Source organism: Bombus pyrosoma, linkage group LG3 (assembly GCF_014825855.1).
Source record: "Bombus pyrosoma isolate SC7728 linkage group LG3, ASM1482585v1, whole genome shotgun sequence".
Taxonomy (NCBI): Eukaryota; Metazoa; Arthropoda; class Insecta; order Hymenoptera; family Apidae; genus Bombus; species Bombus pyrosoma.
This window is the reverse complement of record NC_057772.1, coordinates 8,460,307-8,473,870: the sequence shown is the minus strand read 5'-3', so window position 1 is coordinate 8,473,870 and position 13,564 is coordinate 8,460,307. Positions and strand designations below refer to the sequence as shown.

Here is a 13,564-nt window from a genome sequence, read left to right as displayed (position 1 = left end):
ATGTATATAAAAATTTTCTCTACAATATTGAAAATTACTTGATTAGATAGAAAAATATTTTCATTAAATATTCGATAATATTCGTATACGAGAAACATTAAAAATTGTATTTAATATACCGGAAGTAACATAAGCACAAAAAAATATATATGAATTTCGAAAATAACGAATAATCGTAAATTTAAATTTCTTCTTATATTGAGTTAAATTAGCAATACCAGGTAATATAGAACGCTAAAATTTTATATGTGTACAATTTCTTTATTACACAGTTTTATTGTAACATTTTATCAAAATCGAAATTTGAATAACAGTAAAATTCATTTGCAAGATTATTTCGATGATGAGGTACAAAGTTGCAAATTTTAACATTCAATAATCTATCTGCCAAATCGCTCATAATAGCACCTGCAATGTAAGAATAGAAGTAATTGAGAACTCAAAAATTGATTATTGATTATCAAAAGTACCTGTACAAAGTACAATATCCTTTTTGGCTAAGAATTTTATTGTAAGGGCAGTTTTTGTTAAACATTCTTCAGAAAGAAATGGTGGATCAGCTATCACTAAATCATAAAAGTTTGACATATCCCCAGGTATATTTAAAGGAAATTTATAATTGTATGGTACAAAATCTGGACCAAATGCTTTAAAACGTTCATCATACTCAAAAAGGGTGACTGTAGATAAATAATTAATATTAGTAATAACAATAACATATTTGATATTGCATAAATCATGAAGTTACAAATAACATATTTTCAAACCTTTTCGTTCACCAGAAGTTTTTTTCAGTTTATTATAAAGTGTAGGGCATGATATTAATGCAATTTTTCCATCAGACTCTGTACACTGTATAGCACCTTTTACAAGAGTATCTGTTGTTTCGTCATCATACCAAAACTGACTTAATTGCTAAAATTCAAATTATTAAATCATTAAACATCTTAATCGTAAGATATAAAATTAATTAATAAACTATTCCATAAGTCACAAATTTACAAATAAATATGGATTGTTAAGAAGGACTGCTAATCTATTTAGTAAAAATTAACTTACCCAATTCTCATCAAAAGAGACATTTAAATGTTGATTTTCTAAAGTATGTTTTAACTGATTTTCTCTTTCTTCCTTTTCTTTAAGAAACTCTTTTAAGGCAGCAAGTGTCGTAGGACATAACTGTAAATCATCATCATCGCTTTCATTCATTTTTAACTACTTTTTGTATATGTATATGTACATATATGTATTTTATTTATAAATAATAATTTAAAATGTCACATTTTGTGTATCTGTTGGAAAAGCAATTAGTTTTAATTATACACAAATATATGTGTAACATAACCAAATATTAACTTTTAATTAATTAAAATACGTGTTAAATTTGTATTATTTTTTAAATAATAAATATCAGTTATATAAAATTTTTCAACGAAGAATACTATATATTACTAGAATAGAATTAGAAGAATACTATAATTTGACACTTAAGATAATATAGGTATCTTATCGAAAGTAAAACATATTGTACCTATCTATTAAAAATTTAGTAGTTTTATGATAGTTGATTAGGATATTTGTGCAAAATAAATTTTATATTTTTAAAGTTTGTCAATTTATTAATTTATTGATTTCATTGTTTAATATTAAAGTAATTTAATATAATCCGCATATAAAATTTATATATATTTAAATTTTTTATCATATTTTTTAATTAATAAAATGTAAAAATCTTAAATGTAATTGATTGGTTGTAAAATATAAGCATAGCGATAAATATACGAGATCTAATATTTAGAAAGATATAATAATTTCCTTGGAAAAGATTATATTCCTTATCACATTATTGCTTTAAAATCCACGTATTTACCAAGTACTTTTACCAAGTAAATATCTTGTACACATATGTTTTAATTCCCGGCTTTGAAATCACACTAAATTACGTATTGAAGAAAAGAAGAGAATATGACGATGGATTCACAAGACGACGTAAAATTATTTCAGTCTATTGGTTTAAGTGAACAAAAAGCTAAAGAAACTCTAAAAAACAAACAAGTTTCCAATAATTTGAAACTTGCTATAACAGAGGTTAGTAAGTTATACATACAAGATATATTTTTAATTACGTTTTTTATTATTTAGTGATATAATCTTATAAGTTTGAATTATATATTGTAAACCTTTTCACTTGTTTATATTTGAACAAAATGTAATCATTATTACTACATATGGTATACCTTTGTAATATCTGATTATACCATGTGTTATTTTTTGTAGGCTAATAAGTATGGAATTATTACATCAGAAATTGGAATTTTGTTATATCAACTTGCTTCGAAAATTAAGAATCAAATTGCAAATAAATTGTCATTTCTTGTTAAATACATAGCTGAAAAGAAATTAGATACAACTCAAAGATTAGATGCTGGGTTAGATTATTTACTTAATCATATAGAAGGAAATGTCGATGTATCTGATTTTGAGAAAGAATGTGGTATAGGTATTGTTATATCTCCAGAAGAAATAGAATGTGAAGTGGAGAAAGTAATAAACACACATAAAGTGGAAATAATAGAGAAAAGGTATATATGTTATATTTTTAACATTAATATTGAATATTTAACATTTATATTGTTAAGAATTTTATGAGTTTTACAAAACAAAATGTTTTTACAGGTACCATTTCAATATTGGTCCATTAATGCAACATGTACGTAATACTCTAAAATGGGCTGATGGAAAAGCAGTGAAAAATGAATTTGATGTTCAAATGCTTGATTTGTTAGGTCCAAAATGTGACTCTGATCTTGTACCACTACCTAAACCAGCTAAGCAAGCAAAAGCACAGAAGTCAGGAAAAGAAAAAGGTAAATCAAATGGTATTAACGCAAATAATATGTTCATCTATATGTAATTTATGTTTTATAATTCAATATTAAAAAGCTGCCTAACTGTTATTTAGTGGAACCAAAAGGTGTGACAGCAACAAATGAGAAAACAGATGCTCAGACAATAAGTGAATTAATGAAAACTAAAGTTCATTTTCATAAACCAGGCGAAAATTATAAAACCGAAGGATATATTATAACACCAAATACACACAAATTACTTCAAGAACATTTAAAAATAACAAATGGCAAAGTAGTAACTAGATTTCCACCAGAACCTAATGGAATTCTACATATTGGTCATGCAAAAGCAATTAATATTAATTTTGGGTATGCCGTATCTTATTATAGATATGATTGTTAATTTCTGTAATATAAATTATATTTCAAGTATAATTCCATTGCAGGTATGCAGCAGCCCATGATGGAATATGTTATCTACGTTATGATGATACAAATCCTGAAAAAGAAGAAGAAAAATTTTTTATTGGTATTCGTGAAATGGTAGAATGGCTTGGGTATAAACCAGTTAAAATTACTCATTCTTCTGATTACTTTCAACAGTTGTATGAATGGGCTATAGTTCTCATTGAAAAGGACTTAGCATATGTTTGTCATCAGTCTAGTGAAGAAATTAAAGGTTTCAACCCACCTCCAAGTCCCTGGCGTAATAGACCTATTTCAGAGAGTTTACAATTATTTCACGTAATAATTATTTATTTCAGATTAATTATTGTAGCTTAAACTTTTTAATTACTTAAATGTTTTTAATTTTATTATGTATGGGTATGTACAAAATTTTAAGTTACATCATAAAATTTCTTGATTAACTCTATAATTCTCTATATAGGATATGAAGGATGGGTTGCTTGAGGAAGGTGAAGCTACATTAAGAATGAAAGTAACATTAGAAGAAGGGAAACAAGATCCAGTTGCATATAGAATAAAATATGTTCCTCATCATAGGACAGGAGATAAATGGTGTATTTATCCAACTTACGATTATACACATTGCTTATGTGACAGCATAGAAAATATAACTCATTCTCTTTGCACCAAAGAATTTCAGTCAAGAAGATCATCTTATTATTGGCTTTGTAATGCTTTAGATATTTATTGTCCTGTGCAGTGGGAGTATGGTAGATTAAATGTATGCTATACAGTTGTTTCTAAAAGAAAAATCAGTAAGTTGATTGATGAAGGTATTGTATCTGATTGGGATGACCCAAGGTATGTTTTAATGTAAAAATTCATTACATTAATATATTTGAAAATATAAATTTTTTGATACTTATTGTATATATATTTTTTGTAGATTATTCACATTAACAGCTCTTCGCAGACGTGGTTTTCCACCTGAAGCTATAAATAATTTTTGTGCACAAATGGGTGTAACTGGTGCTCAAGTAATTGTTGATCCAGCTGTTTTAGAGGCATCTGTGAGAGATTTTTTAAATTTAACTGCAAGTCGACATATGGTAGTTCTAGAACCACTAAAAGTAACCATTAGCAATTTTCCTCATGAAAATTCTATAAAACTAACAGTTCCCAACTTTCCCAATGAACCAGATAAAGGACAACATGAGATTGTCTTTGATGAAATTGTATATATTGAGGCATCTGATTTCAAAGAGGTATATAATGTTATTTCAGTTCAAATATATGATAGAAAATATTTATCATTCTATTAAAAATGTCGTTACGCATTTATAGAAAGCAGAAAAAGATTTTAGACGTTTAACACCAAACCAATCCGTTGGTTTAAAGCATGTAGGGATAGTATTAACAATCAAAAAAATTGAAAATGATAACATGGGTAATATCGTGAATTTGATTGTTACACAAGAATCCATTTCTGAAACTAACAAGCCTAAAGCTTTTATACACTGGGTATCAAATCCTGTATTAGCATCCATTAGATTATATGAACGTTTGTAAGTATTGGGTTAATGTAATAATTTATTATTATTGATCTAATAGTTACAATGTTCTATTTGTTCATAACACAATTTTCAGATTTAAACACAAAAATCCTGAAGATTCTAATGAAGTACCAAACGGTTTCTTAAGTGATATTAATCCACAGAGTAAGAAAGAAATCGTTGGATATATCGATGCAAGTTTGGCACGTTCAGCGAAAGTTTTTGAAAAATTTCAATTTGAACGTATTGGCTTTTTCTCTGTAGATCCGGATACAACATCAGAAAAAGTAATTATAACTATGGTATCTAAATTTATATATTACTATTCTTACTAATTTCATTCGTTTTTTACAGCTCGTTTTTAACAGAACGGTAACGTTAAAGGAAGATGCTGGGAAAGTGGAAATGAAATGAAATGAAACACGCATTCAAACATTATGTATGAATAATTGAGTGTTATATAATTTACCATGTTTTATAATGTTTTGTATAATATTTATAAATAACAATTATGTTTAAGATAATAGATATTTTTTTATAGTTCTAGAGTTTTATAGTTTAAAATCATTACTAGATAATTAGTGGACAATATAAATAGGTATTATTTAATTCATCATACAAGATTCATATGTAGGAATCATATATTTAATATTTATAAAAGCATCTTCACCTCCATATATTTCAAGTAATTCAAGAGTTTCTTGTATTATATCTGCGACGTTTTCACCTTTTTGTTGCGAGTAGTCGATACCTTCTCCAAGATTCACTGGAATGTCAAATTTAATTTTTATCATTTTCACATAAAATTATAAATGTATATTAAAATCTTACCATTTCTATCTTTTAATAAATTAAGCACTGGTAAGATTTGTCTAAAATACGGTACTAAAGCTTCTCCAACACAATCTGTAGAACGTACAAGATTTTGAAGAGCTCTCAGTGTTGTACACATAATTTCTGGCATTTTTGTATTTAAGGCTTCTACAATAAACAAGAATTTATAAAATCGTATAAACAATTTCATACAGTTTGCAAAATTATTTATCTAGAATAAAAAGAAAAATCACTTTTAATAGGAATTATTAATTGTGGCACAACAGGTAAAATTTTAGGACCACCATGTTCCAACATGTCAGATATTCCCTGTTCTACTATAAACTTAATCGGTTGTTCAGTTTCCGTTAACCCATCAAAAAACAACGGTAAATAATGATGAAAATCTAAATCCTCGATGTTAACTTTCCAGCTAAGTTTTGTCCCATATTTATCCTTTTCCAATGCAACTGGAAATACTCCCCATTCATAGAATTTTCGAAAAGTTGATGGTTTAGGTGGTTGAGGTTTATACAATTCATATCGAGGAGGTTTTTCAACTACAGTGTTTTCCTAAATATATTATAGATAAGTATCAGTTCACATAAATATAACGTTTAGAATATTGAAGTGTTACCTGTAAAGCTTGAATGGTGAAAGCAGGAACAACTCTAGGTTTTCTCTTCTTATATCGTGGTAGGTCTTTTCGAATTTCATCCCAAAATTTTGTTTCATTTACCATTCCGATATTCTTTTCTCGCGTTTGATCAAAAGATGATTTGATAAATGAAATGTTGTAGAATATCTTATACAATTTTATTCATGAAGAAAACATTAAAATTCTAAACGCGTCACCGTACTTAATATCGTCGATTCATTCTAGATATATTGAGTTATGGTAATTTAATGTACAACAAATATGGATCAAACATGTTTCTTAGCAACTATACTTACATATATTACATACAGCTATACATATGTATATCTATATTTAAAAGTACATTTTTATTTTAAACATAAGTTTTAAATGAAACAAATTACTAAATATAAAAAATGTAGGAGCTCCATTAATTTTTATTTATGTACATTAAATATTTTGCTATAAAATATATAACAGTTACTTCACAATTTTTTTGTGGTTTTTGTAGTTTTCTTGAATTGTAAGTCATCAAATATTAATTCCCTTATTCTTGGCTCATCTTTGTCAGCTGTATTTTATTAATAAGGAAAATAATATATTAAAAATGTAACAAATATTTAAAATTGTAAATTGACTAGTCTCTTTAAATTTGAAGAAATGAATTTGAAAAGGATATTTGTGAAGTAATTTGAAAATTCCTGTTCCTACAGGAACTGGAATACCCATTATGATTGATTCAGACACACCACAAATAACATCTTTTTGACCATAATAAGCTGCATCAAATAGATGATCAGATGTTTTTTCAAACTGTTAAATAATCATCTATTAATATTTTTGTATATGTACATAATACATATTTAAATTTAATATTAAAAAAGTATAAATATATATAACATTTTACCGAAGCTAAATTTAAGACAGATTCCTTCATTTTAGCTAAGCCTTGTCTTGTAATACCCAGTACTTCTCCTCTACTAGTCATTAAATCTGCTACAAGCATTGGATGTCTTCGATCAATACTCATTCCATGATTTTCCATTACCAATTTGATTTCTGTCATTATAGTTGCTCTTGCAGCCTCAATTCCTAAAGTTTTGAAAACCTAAAACATCATATTTATATAACGGATAAGTAAATAAAAGTGAATTTCATACTTACCTCAATAGTATTGTTTGAAGTTGTTTTTCTGCCCAAAACGCCAAGAGTTGCCATTACTTCTCGCATATTGTTCCCTTCTACAAACAATTTATACCTTGTTTTACCACTTGAATCATCGTTATGAATTACAGCTCTAGAAACTGATGGTAAACCCTATAAATTGTATAATCATAAAAAAAACATATACAATTTAAAAATTATGGAAGTATATTTATTCATAATGAGTATATTAATATGTATATTTTCCCATTTTACCTTTATAACAATATTTGGAATTGTCTCTTTAAGCTGTGTGAGAGCGTAATTTATGCTGTATTTACTTTTGCTTGGATTCACAGTAATAATAGAATCTCCTCTAACATTTACTAATTTTGGATTCAGTCTTAATTTAGATGTACAGATCCTGCATAAATTATCATTTATTAATTTAATTATTTAGTTGTCAATTAATTAAATGTATACTTATGTAAATTTTTATTACCAAAAAATATATTTTATTTTATGTTGCAAACATAAATTTGTACACTTACGAATAACGTATGGAGTTAACATCTACTTCTAACTTCAATAATTTTATTCTATCAATATCTAACTTGACCAATAAGAAACAATCATCAGGTAAATATACTTCTTCAATATATTCTGTCACTTCTCCTAAAGTAGTTTTTTCAATCCTGCCTTTTACTCTTCTAGCATATTCCGGATCTACGTCATTTTCCTAGTAAATGAATCAATAAATAAAACATAACATGTTTATTTTTTCACACACATAGCTACTGAGATGCATTATAATGCATTTAAATGTAGAACTTACTAAAGCTGCTGAGATGATTGGAGTACTAATCTTAGGATTTGCATTAATGATTTCTTTAATACGCGGTACACCCTGAGTAATATTCATTGATGCTACACCGGCAAAGTGAAATGTTTTTAATGTCATTTGTGTACCCGGTTCTCCAATACTTTGTGCGGCAAGTGCACCTACAGCGGTACCTGGTTCTATTTTTGCTTTCATATATTTTTCTTTACAGGTATGAATAAATTCAACTAATTGAGAAACTGTGAGTCGTTCGAGTTGGAAAATTACAGGTATATTCGATGGAGCATTATATCGCAGGTGTATTATTTTACGTGCTACACCTTTAAGGAATGTGCTGTAGAAATAAATAATATTTAATATCGTATTTTCAGTAGTTACGCTTAATACTTACGATAATTCTTGTTTAAATTCTTCACTGAGACATTCGCAATCTTTGGAACCTAGTAATTCATTTGTAGCTTTAATTAGATCAGGACCATCTAGTGGTTCTTCATTTTTACATGGCGACTTAGCTGTTACGTGATCCAATACTCTCTTATAATCCACTGGGCAATCTTTTCCTATTAAAATAATTGTTTGATTACTTTGTGATCGATATTATAAATAATATCTTACCTTCCATGTATGTAGGATCTAGAGCATCGCCACCATACAATATTTGTATAATATCTCCCACTGAATTACGAACTGTCATATCATAATGAAGGCACAGATCTTCTAAACTCTTAACTAGTCGTCGTTGCATGTAACCAGTCTCTGCAGTTTTAACTGCTGTATCGACAAGACCTTCTCTTCCACCCATAGTGTGGAAGAAAAATTCCGTTGGCGTTAGACCAGAATAGAATGAATTTTCTACGAAACCCTTAGCTGCAGGGATTTTTGAATGTCTTTCAAAGTGTGGTAGAGCTCTGTCTTCAAATCCATTTGGAACTCTATGACCGCTAATAGCTTGTTGTCCCACACACGCTAATTAGAATGAAAATATTACATAACAAAATATTCTTCGTATATGTATACACATATGTATATAGACAAGCATACCAATCATTTGAGAAATATTGATAAAGCTTCCTTTACTGCCAGACAATGCCATAATTAATGGACTGTTACTTGGATGAAGTTCTTTTAAACATGCTTTACCAGCATGATCACGAATTACTGAAAGTTCTTTCAATATCATTGCTTCTAGTGTTTCTTCCTCTGAACAGCCAGGTTGGCATACAAGACGTCCTTCTTCCATTTGACAAATGTATTCTGTACATTTAGAATACCTAAATCATAGTTAAAAAACAAATCTACATTATTCGTAGATACTTTTATTCATGATATTTAATAATTTACAAAAAAAGAAAATGTACATTTACCCGGCATTTAAAAGCTTTTCTTTGGCTTTAAGAAGTCCTTGTCCTGGTGTAACATCTCCAATACCAATAGAAAAACCTCTATTCATAAGAAAGAAACTTGCCATTCTTGCTAGTCGCCACATAGCTATTGTTGCAATATCTTCGCCCCAGTCGCGTAATAGAATATAAAATATATTCTGTTTTGATCCTGAACCTAAAGTCGATTTATCCATGGTTCCTGCTAATAATTCTGAATTCCGAATAATAACATCTACAATTCAACATTTTTATTATTTTCCTGCAGTTTTAAGGAGAGCAACAAATTATACTACAAAATTATACGTACAAGAATCATTAATACATAATTCCTGGTTGCTAGTATAAGCCCTTCCTTTTGTTTTTAAATTAGCTTTAATATTACAAGTACTATTAGGTTTTAGAATTAAACTAAAGATTTGTTTCCCCGTCCATAACATACTTGGCTTTAAAATAGCTGGTTCAGGAAGAGTTATAGGCATGGCAATATCAGGTCCTGCTAGAAGACAACCAGCTAGTTGACTTGCTTGAGCTTTATTTAAAAACATGTCCTTTTGTGTCAACAGATATCCACCAGTAATGAAATCTTGCGTCGCAGCTATTAAAAGTTCTCCATTGCGAGGTGTAACTAAATTTGATTTATTCTATAAGCAAGTAAATGATAATAAAATGATTATAATACTATTATATATATATATACGTTAATATGGAACATAATATAATTCACCCCTTAAGCGGGAATTTGCAAAAATTCTTTCCTTGCTTAAGAGTTTAATATAACATTTGCATATTACCCCCATTAAAATTAAAGCCTCTGCTCTTGCTTCTTCAGTTTGGGGAAGGTGTAAATTCATTTCGTCCCCGTCAAAATCGGCATTATATGGTGTACAAACACACTCATTAAATCTAAATGTTCTGTGATCTAATACTTTTGCTTTATGTGCCATGATACTTAATTTATGCAACGATGGTTGCCTGTTGAATAATACTACATCATCGTCTCTCAGATGCCTTTCGACGATATCACCGTACTATTGAACAAAATGTATATAATTATTTTGCTGCACTATAATATGCCGGTCAACATCCACTGCAAATATCCTATTTAGGAAACATCTAAAATGTTTTAACTTGGCACTAACATAAGCGACAGCCTATTAGCGGTCCCATCATTATCTAATCCAAGCCAATATCGGCTCATTCTGGTAACTGACATACTGACGATACACATATGCCAATTTCTCTGGCAAAAAGACATTCACGAAAAGGAACAATATTACCGGCGTCGGGTTTATACATCTTAGCCTGTATTTTCTAAATAGGTTTGCAATAGTTGAGACCCTCCTAGTTGAAGTCCTCTATTTCTAAGCTTTCCATTAATATACCATATTCCACTATACACTATAATATTTAGGCTAATTATGACTAATTATTTTGCACGTATAAAGTACATAACAACATTTTATACACGTGAAATTACCTGTAAATCTTGAGCAATTTTTAGTCGGTTACCATATTTTAAAAATTTTCTAAATTGTGTTTTCCCTTGTTGTATGAAATTTGCACCTGGATGTATATCTGGACCATTCCTTACAAGTTTTCGCATTAGTTCTATGTTTGATGGATTTACTCTTTCAGGATATGTTAAAATTTTGGCAACATGAATAGGTACACCAACCTAATAAAAAATGTAAAATATATATATATTATTTAACTTTATTATTAGACATATATATATTATTTAAATATTTGAAACAATTTAAATAAAATCTTACTTGCTCAATCCTTAGATTAGGATCTGGTGAAATAACAGTACGACTAGAAAAATCTACACGTTTACCGGATAAATTTCCTCGAAAACGACCCTGTTTTCCTTTTAATCTTTGAACCAATCCTCTACCAGATTTTTTTGGCTAAAATAGTTCAATAATTTATCATTAAAATATTAAAGTAAACAAAAGATTCAATAATTCTTTATAACGTACTTGCATATTAAGGGGTATACCAGACATTTCACTATTTATATAAAGGGCACAATGCAATTGTAGAAATTCCCAATCTTCATTGTACATTTGTACTTTAGCTCCACTTTGCCTATGTTTCTGAATAACATCATTGATAAAAACTATTTCTGATAATTTCATTGTTAAATGATCTTCTGTTGTACCAGCTTTTAAATCAGACACAACACTAGGTCTAATACAAATTGGTGGCACAGGAATTCTTGTCAATATTAAGTCTTTTGGTAATGCACACTCTGAATTCATCAATAATAAAGGAATATCACTTTCTGGTATTTTTTCCAAAATGCTTTGTACCTTAAAATATAACATAGTTTCTGTAATACAGAATTTTACAAAAAGAGGTAGATAGAAAAATATTATAAATGAATTTTATTTTTTACCTCCAAAGGATTTAATACATTAATCAAACCACTTTGAAGTACTCCTTCTAATGCTTTATTATCTTCAAGCACATTGTTATATTCTGCTAACTTTTGTTGAACAATAGCATCTATTTTCTTTTTCCCTTTATACTTTTCATGAACTATTTTAAGTAAACCAGCTTTTTTAACAGTTCCGTTAAGATCCCGACAATGTTGACAAACTGTAGTTTTCTTAGCTTTATCCAGAATCTGTTTACGTAATGCTTTACGTGTTAAATATCCCAAATTAGGATTTAATACTCTGGCTAAATAATGCTTTTTGTCTGCTTCAGATAGCATAACATGAGAACAATTCTATGAAGTAAAATATTACAATTATTATCATTGTTATTAACTATTATTTGAAGTTAAATGAAATAAAAAATAAATTACTTTACAAATACTTTGAAGAATACCAATGATAGGCTTAAAATAACCAATATGAAAAACAGGCAGTTCTAAATCAATGTAGCCAAAGTGTCCAATACATTCGTTTAAAGATTTACCACATGATACACAATTGGTAGTATTATTACAAGTACCCTATAAATTAACATTAACATTAATTATTTATAAAGAAAGCATTAACATATGAAAAAAAATGTTCTTATATTTTAATTACCATTTTCCTATCGAGAACTCCATATGGAACTGGAGTATGTTCAACATCCTGATTATATAAATTTTTAGCCACAACATGTAAATGGGCTTGCCTTTCCATGTTGTGGCGGCTGTCCACCCCGAATGATACATGGGAGCTAATTAATTAAAAAAAGTGAATGAATAAAGTAGATAAAGAGTAATAGATATCAGTTACATATGATAAGCATTACAATCTTATTATTAACTTTTTCCATTAACCAAAAGATTTAATCAATTAGATAAGTACGAAGATAAATAATTTAACAAGAAATTCAGTTATTCATATTATCAAATCTATATATTTTTTTAAAAACACTTAATATTAATAATAATGGAAATAATAATAAAAAATCTATTAGAAAAACAAATTAAAGCAATTTACATACATTTTGCGAGCTACGTCTGTTTCTCTGAATTGTTCTTTTACCATTGTGAAGGTTATATTTTATTTCCTCTCGTTCAATATATGTTATCTATAGTATAAGCTTATTTATAAATATTGTATGATATCAAATAAATAAATTTCAAACTATTGTAAAACATGCACTACTTTTTTACGTAGATCATGTATTAAACACCCAAAAGAATTCAGAGAATTCTTTAAACACGTGTTGTTCTCTACTCGTGTCGACATCTCGAATTTGACAATTTTGTACAAGCGATCCTACGTCGCATTACGGTATTATCTACAATCTTATGTCAATTAAATAACCGCCTTGCAATGTTGTAATATATGAATGAAACTTCTTTATGGCAATATTAACATTAATTGATTCATATTTTTCTCACTAAGTTAGATTTTATATATCTTTTTATGTTTTATACAACAGAGATTATAAGTAGACTTATATTCGTTACTGAAGTTCAAAATTAT

The 13,564-nt window shown here is 28.2% G+C and overlaps 4 protein-coding genes across 9 annotated transcripts; 1 reads left to right on the top strand and 3 right to left on the bottom strand.

Annotated features, from left to right (window-relative positions):
• Nucleotides 1–240: 240 nt before the first annotated feature.
• On the bottom strand, nucleotides 241–2,009 carry LOC122566227 (EEF1A lysine methyltransferase 1). 3 transcript variants are annotated; one of them, XM_043723187.1, is made up of 5 exons: nucleotides 1,871–2,009; nucleotides 1,060–1,292; nucleotides 768–915; nucleotides 471–680; nucleotides 241–408 (listed from the first exon to the last, which is right to left on the bottom strand). In XM_043723187.1, exons 2-5 carry the CDS (start codon nucleotides 1,207–1,209, stop codon nucleotides 275–277), a joined length of 642 nt encoding a protein of 213 aa, XP_043579122.1. In that variant the 5' UTR covers nucleotides 1,210–1,292; nucleotides 1,871–2,009; the 3' UTR covers nucleotides 241–274. The 3 variants fall into 3 exon arrangements, with proteins under 3 accessions (XP_043579122.1, XP_043579123.1, XP_043579120.1); XM_043723188.1 differs by having other exon boundaries at nucleotides 1,884–1,976; XM_043723185.1 differs by lacking the exon at nucleotides 1,871–2,009 and adding an exon at nucleotides 1,532–1,670.
• Nucleotides 1,761–5,353, top strand: LOC122566224 (probable glutamine--tRNA ligase). The gene is made up of 10 exons (XM_043723182.1): nucleotides 1,761–2,088; nucleotides 2,278–2,582; nucleotides 2,677–2,867; nucleotides 2,963–3,218; nucleotides 3,296–3,593; nucleotides 3,739–4,118; nucleotides 4,204–4,522; nucleotides 4,602–4,822; nucleotides 4,905–5,097; nucleotides 5,165–5,353. The coding sequence occupies exons 1-10, from the start codon at nucleotides 1,966–1,968 to the stop codon at nucleotides 5,222–5,224; spliced, it is 2,346 nt and encodes a 781-aa protein (XP_043579117.1). The 5' UTR covers nucleotides 1,761–1,965; the 3' UTR covers nucleotides 5,225–5,353.
• On the bottom strand, nucleotides 5,240–6,388 carry LOC122566226 (parkin coregulated gene protein homolog). The gene is made up of 4 exons (XM_043723184.1): nucleotides 6,261–6,388; nucleotides 5,878–6,196; nucleotides 5,642–5,791; nucleotides 5,240–5,576 (listed from the first exon to the last, which is right to left on the bottom strand). The coding sequence occupies exons 1-4, from the start codon at nucleotides 6,363–6,365 to the stop codon at nucleotides 5,416–5,418; spliced, it is 735 nt and encodes a 244-aa protein (XP_043579119.1). The 5' UTR covers nucleotides 6,366–6,388; the 3' UTR covers nucleotides 5,240–5,415.
• On the bottom strand, nucleotides 6,260–13,560 carry LOC122566222 (DNA-directed RNA polymerase III subunit RPC1). 4 transcript variants are annotated; one of them, XR_006316440.1, is made up of 21 exons: nucleotides 13,077–13,560; nucleotides 12,671–12,806; nucleotides 12,442–12,591; nucleotides 12,028–12,363; nucleotides 11,609–11,941; nucleotides 11,399–11,536; nucleotides 11,104–11,301; nucleotides 10,418–10,654; nucleotides 9,934–10,267; nucleotides 9,609–9,858; nucleotides 9,286–9,515; nucleotides 8,860–9,210; nucleotides 8,636–8,804; nucleotides 8,239–8,578; nucleotides 7,955–8,142; nucleotides 7,680–7,827; nucleotides 7,425–7,577; nucleotides 7,168–7,368; nucleotides 6,940–7,073; nucleotides 6,578–6,833; nucleotides 6,260–6,502 (listed from the first exon to the last, which is right to left on the bottom strand). XR_006316440.1 is itself a non-coding variant. In XM_043723179.1 (21 exons), the coding sequence occupies exons 1-21, from the start codon at nucleotides 13,118–13,120 to the stop codon at nucleotides 6,746–6,748; spliced, it is 4,089 nt and encodes a 1,362-aa protein (XP_043579114.1). In that variant the 5' UTR covers nucleotides 13,121–13,560; the 3' UTR covers nucleotides 6,260–6,745. The 4 variants fall into 4 exon arrangements, 3 of the variants coding, with proteins under 3 accessions (XP_043579114.1, XP_043579112.1, XP_043579111.1); XM_043723179.1 differs by having other exon boundaries at nucleotides 6,260–6,833; nucleotides 9,934–9,996; nucleotides 10,066–10,267; XM_043723177.1 differs by having other exon boundaries at nucleotides 6,260–6,833; nucleotides 13,077–13,163; nucleotides 13,241–13,560.
• Between the last annotated feature and the right edge of the window lie 4 nt (nucleotides 13,561–13,564).